Source organism: Geotrypetes seraphini, chromosome 2 (assembly GCF_902459505.1).
Source record: "Geotrypetes seraphini chromosome 2, aGeoSer1.1, whole genome shotgun sequence".
Taxonomy (NCBI): domain Eukaryota; kingdom Metazoa; phylum Chordata; class Amphibia; order Gymnophiona; family Dermophiidae; genus Geotrypetes; species Geotrypetes seraphini.
Genome location: NC_047085.1, coordinates 374,652,946 through 374,671,037, shown reverse-complemented (window position 1 = coordinate 374,671,037; position 18,092 = coordinate 374,652,946). Strand labels below are relative to the sequence as shown.

The following is an 18,092-nucleotide window of genomic DNA, read 5'->3' as shown; positions in this document are numbered from 1 at the left end:
AACAGCCCCAGCATTTTCAACCTGTCAGCGTATGAGAAGTTTTCCATACCTTTTATCAGTTTAGTCACTCTTCTCTGGACCCCCTCAAGTACTGCTATGTCCTTCTTGAGGTACGGCGACCAGTACTGGACACAGTACTCCAGATGTGGACGCACCATTGCACGATACAGCGGCATGATGACTTCCTTCGTCCTGGTTGTGATACCCTTTTTAATGATACCCAGCATTCTGTTTGCTTTCTTTGAGGCTGTTGCACACTGTGCTGATGCTTTCAGTGTTGTGTCCACCATCACCCCCAGGTCCCTTTCAAGGTTGATCACCCCTAGCAATGATCCCCCCATTTTGTAGCTGAACATCGGGTTCTTTTTCCCTACATGCATAACCTTGCATTTCTCTATGTTAAAACTCATTTGCCACTTTTTTGCCCACTCTTCCAGTCTCGTTAGGTCCCTTTGCAGGTCTTCACAGTCTTCCGTGGTTCTAACTCTGCTGCAGAGTTTGGTGTCATCAGCAAATTTAATAACCTCACATTTCGTCCCCGTCTCCAGGTCGTTAATAAATATATTGAACAGGAGCGGTCCCAGCACCGACCCCTGTGGAACTCCGCTTGTGACCCATTGCCAGTCTGAGTAATGGCCCTTTACTCCAACTCTCTGTTTCCTGCCTGCCAGCCAGTGTTTGATCCATCGGTGGACATCCCCCTGCACCCCGTGGCACCACAGCTTCTTAAGCAGTCGTTCGTGTGGTACCTTGTCGAAGGCTTTTTGGAAGTCAAGGTAGACATCATCATCAGCTTCATCGACCTCTCCGAATACAAAACTTCGATCGATGACACTCGCTGGGACCCCGTCCCCTGGTCTGACCACTTCCTAGGGGCTTTCTGCCTCCCCATCTTCATATCCCACCTCGAACCCCCCCCCCCCCCCTCATTCTCCCAATCCTATTACCTTCCGGAAAAAAATTGCAAGAGATTTGTTCTGGGCCAAATTCCTCAACCTAATTCCCACCATCCACAACCCTCCAAACCCTGAATCCAACTGGCACAATTGGATCACCCTCTCTGAGACCACCTACCACTCCCTTGCCCCACTATCCACTAAAACGGTCTCCTACACCCGCAAGGCCCCCTGGTACCTTCCCCTCCACAGACAACTAAAGCAGAAATGTCGAACACTAGAACGAAAATGGAAAAAATCCAAATCCCCCACTGATAGACAGTCCTGGAGGACTTCCATTAAGTTCTACAACACCGAATTAAAAAAATCAAGGAAGAACTACTACGGCAACAAAATCTGCAGCTCCAACAACCAAAGTAACACTTTGTTCAATATTTGGCGTTCCGTATCCTCTAAACACGATTCCTCCTCACTCCCTTCTTCTCCATCTGCTAACGATCTTGCAAAATTCTTCAATGAGAAAGTGACTACCTTACGATGCTCCTTTCCCCCAACCTCCGCCTACAACTCTCTGGTGCTCACTACCTCCACACCTAATCTAACCGAGGCCAACCATATCCCAGCCAATAGATCCTGGACCGCCTTTGAGCTCGTTTCTGACTCCCAAGTCTCTAAACTCTGCCTCAAGTTAAAATGTTGCAACTGCACCTTAGATCCTTTCCCCTCCTACTTATACGAGAACATTCCAGCTCAGGCCATCTCATCTCTCACCAAACTCTTAAACTCCGCTCTGCTCTCAGGCCTATTTTCAACAGAAATGGGACGCATCTCCTTATCCCCTCTCTTGAAAAAAGCTGATCTGGACCCCTCCACTCCTTCCAGCTATCGCCCAATAGCCAACATTCCTCTCCTGACCAAAATGCTGGAATCTATCATAGCCACCCAACTCTCATCCTATCTTGAGAGATTCTCCATTCTCCTACCCTACCAACATGGATTCAGACCCAACTACAGCACTGAATCTCTCTTAGCCTCTTTGATTTCAAAGGTCCAACAACTCCACTCCTGCAACAAGTTCGCTGTCCTTCTTCAATTCGACCTCTCTGCAGCTTTCGACATTGTCCACCACGACATACTAATCCTCCAACTCTCCGAAATTGGCATAAATTCCACAGTCCTAGATTGGTTCTCAAAATTCTTACGTTCCCGCTCCTACTTCGTTAACATGAATGGTACCTCATCCTCCCCTTGGAAACCGCTCTACGGAGACCCCAGGGTTCACCTCTATCCCCTATTCTTTTCAATGTTTATATGTCCTCCCTAAAACTCCTCCACCTATCTCTGAGACACTTTACACCTACGCCGACGACATCCTTGTCCTTCTCGAAACTGACACTAACCTCACCAACCTCTCTGACAACATCTCAACTTGCATAACAAATCTCCAATCCTGGGCTCTCACCGTTCAAATGAAACTAAATGAGACCAAAACAAAACTTCTTTGGCTTGGCCCGAAATTGGATCAGCTACCCTCCCTCATCCCACTCCCCTCTGGCACCACTCTGCAGCTTGAGCACTCTAGCAAAGTTCTGGGCATCATCATTGACTCTACATTGTCCTTTAACGAACACATCAACTCCCTAGTAAAAATATGCTTTTTCAATCTTCATATGCTAAGGAAAGTCAGATCCTGCTTCCACCAGCAACATTTCGCTGTCCTTGTCCAATCCATCATTCTTTACAGACTGGATTACTGCAACTCCATCTACCTAAGCCTAACAAAGAAGAGTCTTACCAGACTTCAACGGATTCAGAACACCGCAGCTAAACTAATCTTCGCAAAAGGCAAATTCGACCATGTCTCCCCTCTTCTGTCTAAGCTTCACTGGCTCCCAGTCTTCCTCAGGGTTCGCTACAAATGCGTCTGTCTTACCTTCAAATCTCTTCACGGCATCCTTCCTCCCCTCTTTCCTCTATCTTGGCTCTCGAGTACTCATTCCACCAGATCCACTCAGAAATTCAAACTATCCTTCCCTTCGCTAAATGGCATTTCCCACACAGGAAAACTTGGAACGTCCCTCCTCTTCAGGATCACCGAACTGTGGAACAGCTTCACTGCCCATCTTCGGAGTTCGACCTCCCTACAACACTTCAGAAAACATCTGAAAACCTGGCTTTTCTCCAAAATGTAACTTCCCCCTCCCTCCCCCCCTCTCCTTCCTATTTACCAAGTCCTCCTTACTTCCATTGGAGCTCCTTTCTTTGTTTTTAATTCCTGTAAACCGTGTCGAGCTCCACTTCTGTGGAGATGACGCGGTATATAAACTTAAGGTTTAGTTTAGTTTAGTTTAAGGTAAATGATGTCTATGGATTCCCCTTTATCCAACTGGCTGTTTATTCCCTCAAAGAAGTACAGCAAGTTTGTGAGGCACGACCTTCCTTTGCAGAAGCCGTGCTGGCTCGCCTTCAGTTGTCCATTGTTTTCTATGTGTTCGCAGATTGTGTCCTTAACCAGTGCTTCAATCATCTTCCCCGGAACTTAGGTCAAGCTCACTGGCCTGTAGTTTCCTGGATCACCCCTTGATCCCTTCTTAAAGATGGGCGTGACGTTTGCTATTTTCCAGTCCTCTGGGGTCTCCCCAGTTTTTAAGGATAGGTTACATATTTGACGAAGTGTTTCCGCTATTTCGTTTCTCAGTTCTTTTAGTACCCTTGGGTGGATGCCGTCCGGGCCTGGTGATTTGTCGCTCTTCAGTCTGTCTATCTGTCTGAGGACATCCTCTTTGCTTACCTCTAGTTGGACCAGTTTTTCATCATGGTCCTTGTTTGTGATCTCCTCGGGTTCTGGGATATTGGATGTGTCCTCTCTCGTGAAGACTGACGAGAAGAACTTGTTTAACCTGTCAGCTATCTCTTTTTCCTCCTTTATCACTCCCTTCTTGTCTCCATCGTCTAATGGTCCCACTTGCTCCCTGGCTGGTTGTTTCCCCTTCACATACCTGAAGAATGGTTTGAAGTTTCTTGCTTCCCCCGCCAGTCTCTCCTCATATTCTCTTTTTGCTTTCCTAACTACTCGGTGACAGTCTTTTTTGGTGCCTTTTGTGCTCCTTCTGGTTGTCCTTTGTTTGGTCCTTTTTCCATTTTCTGAATGATGTTTTCTTGTCACTTATCGCCTTTTTCACTGCATTTGTTATCCACGCCGGGTTTTTGGTTCGATTCTTTTTGCACCCTTTCCTAAACCTGGGGACGTACAGGTTTTGTGCTTCGTGCACCGTACCCTTGAATAGGGCCCAGGCTTCCTCAACGGTCTCCATCTTCCCTGAGCTGTTGCTGAGCTTCTTTCCCACCTTTTTCCTCATGGCCTCGTAATTCCCTTTTCTGAAATTGAGTGTTGTCGTTGTGGTTTTTTTCACCTTTGATGTTCCTATTTCTAGCTTGCACTGGATCATGTTGTGATCGCTGTTTCCTAGTGGCGCTAGTACTACCACCTCCTTTGCGGGTCCCCCTAGCCCGTTGAGGATTAGGTCAAGAGTGGCATCTCCTCGTGTTGGTTCCTTGACCAGCTGTTCCATGAAACAGTCCCTCACCGCCTCCAGGAATTTTGTTTCTCTCGTGCAATTTGAGTGTCCAATGCTCCAGTCTATTCCAGGGTAGTTGAAATCCCCCATCACCACCACACTTCCACTTTTGCATACCTGCCTCAATTCAGCCTCCAGGTCCTGGTCGTTTGCTTCCGGTTGTCCTGGTGGACGATAATACAGTCCCAATTTTATGTCTGCTCCATTTCCTCCTGTCAGCTTAACCCATAGTGATTCCAAGCCGTCCGCCCCTACTGTTGTTTCCATCCTGGTTGAAGGAATGGAGTCCTTTATATATAGCGCTATTCCTCCACCCTTCTTGTGTGTTCTGTCCCTCCTATAGAGATTGTACCCTGGTAGGACCACATCCCATTTGTTGTCTTCGGACCACCATGTTTCTGAGACTCCAATTATGTCTAGGTCCTCCTTACTGGCTATAACTTCTAGCTCTCCCATTTTGATTCTTAGGCTCCTAGCATTAGTGTATAGGCAATTTAAGTCCCTGTTATTTACCTTCTCTGTTGGTTTTCCTCGTGGTTTGGTGCTCCTGCCGATCCCTTCATGGGCTGCCAGCCCCCGAGCCTCGTTTCGTTCATCCTCCTCCTGTGGTGCGTCTGTTTTGTCCTCATCCCCCTCCTGTGGTGTGACTATCTGGTCCTCAGTCTGCTTCCCCATTTCTGGGTGTCCCTCAGGTTTTCTCCCCTTTTACTGCTGGTGTTCTGAAAGAGCAAAACAACTCTTCCTTTTTCCTCCATCCACAGCTTCTTGGTCTGGTTACAGGCAATAGGATGCCTAGGCTACTATTTCCGGTTCTCTCAACAGTTTTGAGCTCCCTAACGTGGATTCCACTGTGGCACAGGATACCTGGCACGTGGTCCTCCCTTGTATTGGAGGAGTAGTGTTTAAGGACACCCAGGATCACACAATGGATATTTTATTTAAAATTTAAAAAAAATCCTTTTTTGAAATGGCTTCTTCAGGCTTCAAGGCAATGACAGCCTCCTTTGTGGCGCGTGCCAGTCACATGAGATTGTGCAGGGTGTTCTCTGCAGAAGTGGATGTTTGTCCCCAGCTAGTGCTGGATGGTGTGGATTATGTGATGAATACCCTTTCTGATCTCCTTCGAGTTCTTACTGTTTATGCAATGTCTGTGTGCTGACGTTTTTAACTCTTTCCTTGGTGCTGGGGATGCTACCTCCAAGGCCACATTTAGTAGTTTTCCTTTCAAGAATCAGCTTCTTTTTGGGGACAGGTCTGGATGACCTCTGGCCGGTGTTGCGGATCGCCGCCCTACGTCTCTCCCTCTGAACAAGTCTTGCTGGACTTTGGGAGGGGACAGTTGTATTTTTCATCCCTCCTGCTCTTTTTGTCAGAGATCCTCGGGCTCTTCCAGATATCTCAGGGATACAGTCCCTGTTCCAAATTTTCCAATTCCAGCCGTCCTCCGACATCCAGATACCGGGCGGCTATGGCTCCTAAATGGCCCTTCAGAGTTTACTAGGATTGGACTTGTATGTCCTCAGATAAATGGCTCAAGCTTCGGCAGATTCTCTTTATAATTCATCATGCAAAGTACGATTGGAGGACTGGAGGTCCGTTCTGGATCTAATGTCAGTCTCGCTTCCTGCGCATTTCTTATTTCTGAATGGAAACTGTGGGCACAGTCATTGCTACTGTCTCCTGGGGAATTCTGGTGTCCTTAAATCTCATGGAGGCTTTCATCCATATTCCAATATTTACGGAACATCGCAGTTTTCTGCGTTTCCATGTTCTGCAACAGCATTTCCAGTTCACAGCTCCATCTTTTGGCCTGTCGACGGTTCCCTGCACTTTCACCAAAGTATGGTAGCTGTGACAGCTTTTCTCCGCAGGCAGGGTGTCCTGGTTCCTCCTTACTTGGATGATTAGTTGATCTGGGCTCTGTTTCAACAGGAGTGCAAAAGTGAGATGGAGACCTTGTATAGGTGGTTTAACAAATTTTAAATAAACTTGGAAACTTGGTAGTGTCTCTGTATAGGCTTTAGGTTGGACTGTCAACTTCCAGGAGAGCCAGTTGACACCGCCCCTGACCTTGGAGTCTCTGGGCCTTCTCTTCAACACCCGACAGGATCATGTGTTTCTTCCCAATGAATTACAACTCCAGATTAGAGATCTCCTGCGCTGTCCGGCTCCCATGGCCTCGCTTTGTCTGCAGGTGATAGGGTCCTTGACTGCCTCCTTGGAGGCAGTCCCCTGGGTCACAGCATACATGCACCCTTTTCAGGAGTCCATCCTCTCTTGGTGGTCTCCACAGCGTCATCTCCTTCAGTTTTCACTTCCCTGGATGGTACCAGCTCGCAGCAGTTTGGCTTCAGGGAGAGGCTCTCCACCAGGGCAGGCTTCTTCAGATCTGAGTGGATGTCTATTATGATGGATGCCAGCCTGTCAGATTGGGGTGCTCACTGTGGGGACCGCACCATTCAGGAGCTCTGGACTCCTTGTTTGAAATTTTCGTCAATCATTCATCTGGAGTTCCAGGCAATTTGGCTGCAATTACTTGCTTTCCAGCCCACTTTGGTAGGAACAGCGGTGCGAGTACTCTCTGACAACGTCACGACATACATAATTGGTCAAGAGAGCACTAGAAGTGCTCCCTTGGGCCAGCAAGCTCGCATGATGTTTCATTGGATGGAATCTCTTCTTCTGTCACTATCAGTGGCCCTTGTGGCCAGAGGTGACAGAAGTGCTGGCAGCATTCTTCAGTCAACCAGTCCTAGACATGGGCACATGACTTCTCTCGTAAACAGCTTTCCGTTTGCTTGTGCAGCATTGAGGGCACCCCCCCCCCCTGCTGGGTTTGATAGCTTCAGCAAAAGACGTGAAGGTCAGGCGCTTTTTCAGTCACAGAACAGAAGCTTAGGGCTGAACGCCTTGTTTCACCCCTTGATGGTTCACAAACTTCTTTATATATTCCCTCCGTGGTCTCTGGGTCGTTGGGTCATCTGCTAGATGGCGACACATCCCGACCTAGTGATTCTAGTTGCTCTGGACTGGCCTCATTGTCTAGTGTATGGATCTTGTCCATCTTGAGCGGGACAGGAGGCTCCAAGTCAGCGCTACCTCTTCAGTCTGGGTCCAGTGCCTTTGGAGCATCCATAGCACTTTGTGCTTACAGCATGCCTATTGAATGCTCAACCTGGATATAGCACAGTTCTTCAGATGTAGTCTTATTGACACTTTTGCAATTAATGACGCTCTCTTCTATGGTTTCTTATGCCACAGCCTAGAAGGCTTTTCACAGTGGTGTGATAAGGACTAGGTGGAACCTGAGAGGGTTCCCCTTTGATTGGTCCAGGCTTTTCTTCCAGCAGGCCTAGAGAGGGTTTTAGCAGTGACCTCCTTTGAAATTCAGGGTGCAGGCTTTTCATGCTTCCAAGCATGCAGAGGCTCTAGTTCGCTTACTGCTCTTCCAGCTGTGACCAGACTTATGAGAGGGGTGCTTTGTTTGTGGCCTCCCTGACGTCATCCTTTCCCTTCATGGAATCTTAATGTCATTCTTCAGGCTTTGGGAAAGCCTCTTTCGAGCTACCTTAGTTATTCTCCTTGCAGGCTTGAAGTCCTTCCATCCAGTTGACGGATCCTGTGAGCAGTTTTCCACTTTGGTGAGTATGCTTTCCTGAAGGCTGTCTCATGTGCTTGCTCGTTGCACACAGCATGTTCTACATTCTTCCTCAATGTTTTGCTAGATTGCCTTTGTGCCTGTTTATTACTTGTTTCATGACATACTAATCCTCCAACTTTCTGAAATTGGCATAAACTCCACAGTCTTAGATTGGTTCTCAAAATTCTTACGTTCTCGCTCCTACTTCGTTAACATGAATGGTACCTCATCCTCCCCTTGGAAACCGATTTGCGGAGTTCCTCAGGGTTCACCTCTATCCCCGATTCTTTTCAATGTTTATATGTCCTCCCTGAAACTCCTCCAACTATCCCCCTTGGAGACACTTTACACCTACGCCGACGACATCCTTGTCCTCCTTGAGACCGACTCTAACCTCACCAACCTCTCTGATAACATCTCTTCTTGTATAACGAATCTCCAATCCTGGACTCTCACCGTTCAAATGAAACTTAATGAGACCAAAACAAAACTACTTTGGCAAGGCCCAAAATTAGATCAGCTGCCCACTCTCATCCCACTATCCTCTGGCACCAATCTACAGCTTGAGCACTCAAGCAAAGTTCTGGGAATCATCATCGACTCTACACTGTCCTTCAATGATCACCTCAACTCCTTAGTAAAAAAATGCTTTTTCAACCTTCACATGCTAAGGAAAGTCGAATCCTGCTTCCACCAACAACACTTCGCTGTCCTCGTTCAATCCATTATTCTATCTAGACTGGATTACTGCAACTCCATCTACTTAAGCCTAACAAAGAAAAGTCTTCTTAGACTTCAGCGGATTCAGAACACCGCGGCTAAATTAATTTTCGCAAAAAGCAGAACACCGCGGCTAAATTAATTTTCGCAAAAAGCAAATTCGACCACGTCTCCCCACTTCTGTCTAAGCTTCACTGGCTCCCAGTTCTCCTCAGGGTTCACTACAAATGCGCCTGCCTAGCCTTCAAGTCTCTACACGGCATCCTTCCTCCCCTGTTTCCACTATCTTGGCTCTCCTCCAATCCTAACTCCACCAGATCCATTCAAAAATTCATACTATCCTTCCCCTCTTTAAAAGGCATATCCCATACAGGAAAACTTGGAACATCCCTCCTCTTCAAGATCACCAAGCTGTGGAACAGCTTATCTGCCCCTCTTCGGAGTTCGACCTCCCTCCAACGCTTCAGAAAACATTTGAAAACTTGGCTTTTCTCTAAAATGTAACCACTCCTTCCCTCTCCTCTCTACTTAGTCCCCTCTTTCTTTCCTTTTTACCAAGCCCTTCTTCTTCCCATTGGAGTTCCTTTCTTTAGTAATTCCTGTAAACCGTGTCGAGCTCTACTTCTGTGGAGATGATGCGGTATACAAACTTAAGGTTTAGTTTAGTTTAGTAGACCAGTTCAGAAATTGTTTGTGTTGCTGGGGATCTTCCCCCGTACCCCCCTTTCTCCTGGATTTGTTCAGGTATGTTGCTTGGCTTTGGGACTCAACTGATTATATCTCTAGCTCTCAGTCTAAGGGGGAGGAGCATGTGCTCATAAAAGTGTTGAATTTCTGCAACTCCCGGATTGCAGGTTGGGATTGGAATCCTACAGGGACTAACTGAAAGATTATCGAAGGTAAAAATCTAATCTTCCATTCATGTTTGTTGCTCTTTCTTTGTCATGAGAAATTAAAATAATATTGTAAAATCCTGATGATACTAACTAGTTTGTGTGTGTGGTTTTTTGTTTGTTTGTTTTTTTTTGCTTTACATAGTTGGCTTCCTGAAGCACAAGTAATACAGAAAGCCCTCAATTCAGCTGCTGACAATGTTTATCAGTATGGACGAGAGTGGATAACACACAAGGTGAGACTGTAAATATTTTTGCAGCATCATCTTGCCGGAATATGTATATTTGAACTTGTACTAATTTCTTAGGACCAAATATTCAAAAGGATTTAATGGGTAGGAAAGGCTCCTGCCTCAGTTAAACCCTGCTGAACTAGCCATCCGGCAATAGTCAGTGGCACTTAAGCAGTTAGTGCTACTGAATATAGCCAAGGACCACCCAGGCATTGATTAGTGCTGGGTAGTCTAGGGGAGTAGCTTGGGTGGAGCCTAAACTGGTTAGTGGCAGTATTCAGTCTGCTAAACAGCTAAGAAAGCAGATAAAGTTAAGACTGCAAAAAGACTTTCAACTTTATTGCCCAAGCTAACTATGCATCAATCTGAATATCAGCTGGTGTACAGTTAGCTTCCAGTTGATTGCATGTATCTGGATTTTCAGTGCTATAGGCTGGATATGGCCATAGCTGTTAGCAGCTTAAAAACCGTTGACTATTGCAGACTAAATAACTACCCATTAATTGTGAATAGCTTACAGCCTAACATAAATTGCAAGCTGAGCAGGTATAAAATAACATAGTGAGTGTAAGATGCCATACCAAGTATATAACAAAAACTGAACATATTCAGTTTGGTTGGGTAACTGACAGGGTCATGGCTTAAAACAGTAATATATGGTGACTATTAAAGACCAGTTTGCTGTCTGCTCTGCCTAATTACTCTGCTAAGAATATATTCCAGCTGCTAGTTGTTTCTTATCCAGGTTTCCTGTCTATCTTCTTTTTTCCTGTAATATCCCAGGACCTTCCACTCCTCTATTTCAAACCACTAACTTTCGTTGTAAGTAGGGCTTTTGTTCTTAGATGATTGATTGAAAATTAAACACTTATTTTTACTTTTTAATCAAGAGGTTTTGAGGATATGAACATTTGAATTGATCTATGTTTTTGTATAGCAGGTACAATTACTAGATGTCTTCTAGTGAAAACAAATCCATATGCTATATTTTTTGCTCCATAAGACGCACCTGACCATAAGACACACCCTAGATTTAGAGTAGAAAAACAAGAAAAAAAACATTCTGATCCAAATTGTGTACTAATATATACCAGGCTCTGGACCCAGCCCCCCTCACTCCCTGACAGGCTCTGCACCCTGTCCCCCCTCCCTGCCAGGCTCTTTACCCTGTCTCCCCTTCCATGCCAGGCTCTGTACCCTGTTCTTTCATTTTTAATATACACACAATACATACAGCAGATATAAATTCTCAAAACTGACACATTTTGATCACTAAATTGAAAATAAAATCATTTTCCTACCTTTGTTGTCTGGTGATTTCATGAGTCTCCTTCCTTCCTTTCTTCACTCAGGCCCAACAGTTATTCCTTTCTATTCCTTCCCTCCCATGTCCCAAGTTCGTGCCCTCACTGCCTTCCAATCTTTGTCCTTCATTCTCCCTCCCTCCCATGTCCTGAGTTCGTGCCCCCTCCCCCTCACTGCCTTCCAGCCTCTGTCCTTCGTCCTCCCTCCCTCCCTGCTGCACCAAAGCCTGCCTTCCTCCCTCCCTGCGGTGCCGAAGCCTGCCTACTTGCCGCCGATTGCTCTTCCTCTGCTCTTGGTCCGCTGTCACTCGCCGCAGCTCTGGGAAGGGCCAGCGTGCAGTAATTGCACGTTGCCGGCCCATAAGCTTTCTTCTTACATCAGTTCTGACATCAGAGAGAAGGCTTGTGGGCCGGTGACGTGCACCCTGGCCCTTCCCTTCCTGGAGTCGTGGCGCGGTGGCAGGCAGGCAGGCGGGGAGCAGTGGCAGTCAGCCCGTGTACCTCCAACAATGGGACATTTAAAAAGGTACGACAGGGTGGGTGGGGGATATTTAAAAAATTTATCTTTGCTGCATAAGACGCACTGACATTTCCATCCACTTTTGGGTAGAAAAAAAGTGCATCTTATGGAGCGAAAAATACGGTATGTATGCAATTAAGGAGTCATGAGCACAAAAATGGTGCAGTGACAGAGTGGTGGATCCAAGTCAAATAAAGCAGGGGAAAAGAGAATACTATGCAAACTGGTGGTCTGGTGTTTATCCAATAAACCTAATCAATAGTTAGTTATTTATTTATATTCCACATATTCTACAATTCTATGCAGATTACAGATTATTCAGGTACTCAAGCATTTTTCTCTATCTGTCCCAGTGGGCTCACACTCTACCTAATGTACCTGGGGCACTGGGAAGATTAAGTGACTTGCCCAGGGTGAAAGACACTATTTCTGGAAGAGGAAAACCTTAAGTCCTGCACAGATGGAACAGACAGATCACAATGCTCAATTGAGTGAAGCAGTCGAGCCAGCTCACATAGCAAGATGCTCTGGACCAGGTGTTTAGGGGCCAACTTCTGTAAGCATGTCTGTCTCAATAACAGACTATGGACAATTTCCTTGAGAAAAAATCCAAACCTTTCTTAAAACCAGCTACGTTAACCGCTCTTATTACAACTTCTGGCAATATATTATGTTTGCTCAAATAACTATATGAACAGGCTTTATACCTCCTTAGCTCTTTCCTCCATCTCTGGAGGAGGGCAAGGGAAAAAACTACTAGTTTAAACATTAAAGGCCTTGGGAGTTCTTGGCGTCTTACTAACTGGTAGGGAACTAACCAAGAATCTCAACGATTTACAAGTGACAGGCCATTTTATTGGGCTAATGACATCAATTAATTCATCATTCTTTAGCACTCTCCAGACCAGTAGAGGTTAACTTTACGATTGGGTATATATCTAATCATGACCAGCAGGTGGAGACTGAAAACAAAACTTTGGGACAGTATATCCTAGCCCCTCCTCTCTATTTCCCTCAGTCTTCTTTCAGTCTCCAGCAGGTGTTGAGTGATCTGTACCCATCTCCCTTGGTAGGGCTGTTGGAATTTGTTTAGAGGTTTATTGTCCCTGTTTTTAGCCGGACGGAGCTTGGACGGACTCTGTTTGGGGGTTCGTCCGACCTCGGGGGTGTCAAACCCGGCGGGTCACGAGCGGGGTCCCTCCCCCCACTTCCTCCACCTCCCCATATTTTTTTAGAGGAGCCTCGGCAGTAAGCCTTGCCCCCTAAATCAAGCAAGGCATATTGCTTCGAGAGCCTGTGGAGTCTGTTCTGTGTAAAAAAAAAAAAAAAAAAAAAAAAAAAAAAAAATCCTGAGGTAGTGCTGGTCTGGAGGGTTGTATCCCTTTAAGAAAACTGTATTTTACTGTATTTTTTCAACTAACCGGCACTTTTTTACAGCTAGGTCGCGTATGGAGCAATGAGCACTTCTAAAGGGAAAAAGTGCTCATTGTGCTCCAGACGCGAGGCACTCGCGGCCGGCCTGTGCAAGCGGTGTTCAGGCCGGTGCGGTGGAGGAGCTCCGTCGGCAGCGGCTGCAGGCGCCCAGAGCTCCCCGCCGATGGTGCCTCGCGAGTCGGCAGGGAACGGTGGAGAAGCCCGGTCTTCTCCGTCCGCCCACGGAGGGATTCCCCGAGCCGCCGACGGTCGGGTTTTAGAGGATTCCCTCTCAGCTGATATTTTGACAGCTGATGCCGGCTTGCCTGTTTTAGCGGCTGAGACTATTCAGGTCTCTCAGCCGCTGCAGGCTATGGAGGGAGCTGTTTTGGCGGGAAAGACGCCATCTTCTCTGTCTGGCCCCTCCATTTTGTCTTCCACCTCAGGTGACCTTCCCCCTGTTTTGGCTAAGCAGGGGCAGGTTTCTGCTGGGTCCCCTGCTGTGGCAGGGAGTCCCTTGGGACCCTCGGGGGGTTTTTCCCCTGATTTTTTCTTTTCATTATGCAAAGCCTATTTTCAGGCGGCTGGGGGTCCCGGTTGCGCCCAGGGGGTCTCGGGGGGTGGGGTTTCCTCCGCGCTCCCTGCGGCTTTGCCTCTCTCGTCTGACGTGACGTCCCCTCCGCCGCCTCTCTTGTCCAAGCGTCCGCGGGTGTCGTGGGACGAGGATTTGTGGTCGGAGGAACGTGTCGGTCTGGAGGAGGACCTGGACCCTTCTGAGGAATTCCAGGACCCTCTGGAGGGGACGGAAGCTGGCGGCGGGTTGTCGGGTTTCCCGTTCTCCAGTGACGAGGCGTCCGTGGTGCGCCTTTTTCAGAGAGATGAGCTGCCTGACCTTATTCAACAGGTTTCTTCGGCTTTGCGTTTTGAGGACGCGCCGCCGGAGACTCCGCGTGTGGGGGACCCTCTGTTACGAGGGATCCGTTCCGTTTCCCGCTCTTTTCCTATGCATCAGGATATTCGGGATATTATTCTTGAGCAGTGGAAAACGCCGGAGACGCCGTTTCGGCTGGCGCGCAGCATGGCTCGCCTGTATCCCATTCCTGAAGGGGATCGGGCTACGTTAGCTTCGCCAGTCGTGGATGCGGTGGTCTCGGCTATTTCCAAGCGGCATACCGTGCCTGTTGAGGGCGGTTCTGCCTTGCGGGACTCTGAGGAGCGCAAATTGGAGACCATCCTTAAGCAAAATTTTCAAGTCTCTGCCTTTGGGGTCCAGGCGGCTATTTGTGGGGGACTGGTCGCTCGCGCCGTGTTTCGGTGGGCGGAGTGGGTCTTGGATCGAGAGTCTGACGACTGGTCTCTGGTGGATCAGGAGGTAGCGAAGATTGAGATGGCTGCCTCATTCCTCTCGGATGCTCTGTATGACTTGGTGCGGATCTCGGCTAAGTCCATGGCTTTTGGCGTGGCCGCAAGGCGTGTGTTGTGGCTGCGCGCTTGGGCGGCGGATGCTGCGTCCAAAGCTAAGCTTACTAAATTTCCCTTTCGGGGGTCGTTTTTATTTGGAGAGGACTTGGATAAGTTGATTCAGACTCTGTCGGACTCGAAAGTTCCCCGTTTGCCGGAGGACCATGCCCGCCCGGCGTCTCGGGGTGGTGCGGCCCGGGGGCGTTTGCGGGAATTTCGCAAGTATCGCCCTGGGCGTGGGGCTGCTTCTTTCCAGTCTCCGGGGTTTTCCCGGGGTCGGTTCTTCCAGCGCATGCAGCCCTTTCGGGGGGCCCGTCGGGGGGCAGGGAACCCCTCCGCCGGTTCCCCCGCTTCCCGTCCTGCACAATGACGCCTTGCCGGCGCCCCCCTTGGTTCCGGTGGGGGCCCGGCTGCGCGACTTTTTTCCCAAATGGGCCGAGATCACGTCCGATCAGTGGGTCCTGGAGGTGGTGCGGGACGGTTATGCCCTGGAGTTCGCCCGCTCTCTGCCGGATTTTTTCCTCGCTTCTCCGTGTCAGACTCCGGGGAAGACGCAGGCTTTTCGCCAGACCCTTCAGCGCTTGCTAGATCTCAGGGCAGTAGTTCCAGTGCCCCCCCCGGAGTGGGGCACGGGCAGGTACTCCATTTACTTTGTGGTGCCCAAGAAGGAGGGGACTTTTCGGCCCATCCTCGATTTGAAAGGGGTCAACAGGGCTCTCAAGGTTCCCTCTTTCCGTATGGAAACGCTGCGGTCGGTCATTCTGGCGGTTCAGCCGGGGGAGTTTCTCACTTCTCTCGATCTGACGGAGGCCTACTTGCATGTTCCTATTCGGGCCTCTCATCAGCGTTTCCTGCGCTTTGCGATCTTGGGTCGGCACTATCAGTTCTGTGCGCTTCCCTTTGGGCTGGCCACGGCTCCCCGGACGTTCACCAAGGTGATGGTGGTCGTCGCGGCAGCCTTGCGGTCGGAGGGCATCCTGGTACACCCCTACCTGGACGACTGGTTAATTCGGGCCAAGTCGTTGCAGGAAAGCTCCCGGGTTACGGCTCGGGTGGTGGAGTTTCTCCGGTCGCTGGGCTGGGTGGTCAACCTTTCCAAGAGTCGGTTGGTTCCGGCTCAGCGTCTGGAGTACCTCGGGGTGCTGTTCGACACCTCCTTGGGGAAGGTCTTCCTCCCAGAGGCCCGGGTGAGCAAATTGCAGTCTCAGATTCGCCTGCTTTTGGCGTCCCGGTGTCCTCGGGCGCGAGATTTCCTCCAGGTCCTGGGGTCGATGGCGGCGTCCCTGGACGTGGTGAGGTGGGCGCGGGCCCACATGCGTCCTCTCCAGTATGCTCTGCTCCGGAGGTGGTCTCCCCAGAGGCACGGGATGGATGTTCCGGTTCCCCTGCGAGGCTTGGCGCGCTGCAGTCTGCGTTGGTGGCTCCGGACCCCTCACCTAGTTCAGGGGGTGGGTCTGGATCTTCCGCAGTGGACGGTGCTCCTTACGGATGCGAGTCTCCTGGGTTGGGGGGGCCCAGTGTCTGGGTCACTCAGCTCAGGGAACCTGGTCCACGGAGGAGGCCTCCTGGTCGATCAACGTGTTGGAGACCAGGGCGGTCCGGCTGGCGCTGTTGGCTTTCCACTCCCTTTTGTTGGGCAAGTCGGTCAGAGTCCTGTCGGACAATGCCACGGCGGTGGCTTATGTCAATCGTCAGGGGGGCACCAAGAGCACTCTGGTGGCGCAGGAGGCGGCTCGGCTCATGGTTTGGGCGGAGTCGCATCTTCTGGACCTCTCGGCCTCTCACATTGCCGGGGTAGAAAACGTTCAGGCGGACTTCCTCAGTCGTCACTTCTTGGATCCGGGAGAGTGGTGTCTCGGCGCCGAGGCGTTTCAGTTGCTAGTGCGTGCTTGGGGGCAGCCCCTGATGGATCTGATGGCTACAAGTGGCAACGCCAAAGTACCCCGCTTCTTCAGTCGTCGCAGGGACGGTCTGGCCGAGGGTCTGGATGCTCTGGTCCAACCGTGGCCAACGGAGGGGCTGTTGTATGTGTTCCCTCCTTGGCCATTAGTGGGCAGAGTACTGCTTCGCATTGTTCGCCATCCGGGGCTGGTGGTCTTGGTGGCTCCGGATTGGCCTCGTCGTCCGTGGTATGCGGATCTGGTGAGGCATCTGGTGGCGGATCCTCTTCCTCTGCCTCTCGAGTGCGATCTTCTGACGCAGGGTCCCATTCCCATGTTCGACCCGTCTCCCTTTTGTCTTACGGCTTGGCTCTTGAAAGGGGCCGCCTGAGTAAGAAGGGATATTCCGACAAGGTGATCTCTACACTTTTGGGGTCCCGGAGGCTTTCTACCTCTCGGGCTTATGTACGGGTTTGGCGTCTTTTTGAGGAATGGTGCCGAGCGCGGGGAGTGGTCTCCTTTCGCGCTTCTCTGCCTAACATTCTAGAGTTTTTGCAGGATGGCCTGGATAGGGGCCTGGCCTGGTCTTCTCTTCGGGTTCATCTGGCGGCCCTGTCGGCTTTTCGGGGGCTGGTGACAGGTCAGCGGTTGTCAGCCATTCCTGATGTGATTCGCTTTCTTAGGGCGGCCAAGTTGATCAGGCCTCCCATAAGGCCCTCGATTCCCTCTTGGGATCTCAATCTGGTTCTTTCTGTTCTAGTGCGCCCTCCTTTCGAGCCGTTGGATGGCTGTTCGTTGAAGGACCTTACGCTGAAGTCGGTCTTTTTGGTGGCCATTACTTCCGCTAGACGGGTGTCTGAGCTACAGGCTTTCTCTTGTAGGGCTCCCTTCCTGGAGTTTTCGAAGGAGCGGGTTGTTTTGCGGCCTGTTCCTTCCTTTCTGCCGAAGGTAGTTTCTCCTTTTCATGTCAATCAATCGGTGGTCCTCCCGGTCTTGGGTAGTCGGGAGGGTTCTTCTGAGCAACGACAGCTGCGCAAGTTGGATGTCGGTCGGGTCCTCCATGCTTATGTGCAGCGGACCCGGGATTTTCGGAGCTCCGATCATCTCTTTGTGCTTCTGGCGGGTCCTCGTCGGGGGGCTGGCGCTTCTAAGGCTACTATTGCGCGTTGGATCAAGGAGATGATTGCTTCCGCTTATCTTCTGAGTCAGAAGCCGGTTCCGGAGTTTCTCAAGGCTCATTCCACTAGGGGTCAGGCGGCTTCTTGGGCTGAGTCGTCGCTCGTGCCTCCGGTGGATATTTGTAAGGCTGCGGTTTGGTCCTCCTTGCATTCATTTGTTCGGCATTATCGGGTAGATGTTCAGGCGCGTCGGGACGCGGTGTTCGGTGAGCGTGTTCTGGTATCGGCCCTTCGGGGGTCCCGCCCGTGAGAGGGACTGCTTTGGTACGTCCCAATCGTAAAGTTAACCTCTACTGGTCTGGAGAGTGCTAAAGAAGGAGAAATTAGGTTCTTACCTGCTAATTTACTTTCTTTTAGCTTCTCCAGACCAGTAGAG

At 49.7% G+C, this 18,092-nt stretch overlaps 1 protein-coding gene across 2 annotated transcripts in view; it reads left to right on the top strand.

The window, feature by feature from the left end:
• The window catches only part of TMEM245 (transmembrane protein 245), a 201,473-nt gene that overhangs the window by 71,486 nt on the left and 111,895 nt on the right, over positions 1 to 18,092 (top strand). For both annotated transcript variants that reach the window (XM_033930622.1, XM_033930623.1), the window contains one exon: positions 9,873 to 9,963. In XM_033930622.1, coding sequence (XP_033786513.1) covers positions 9,873 to 9,963 — 91 coding nt within the window. The remainder of the gene's footprint in view (positions 1 to 9,872; positions 9,964 to 18,092) is intronic.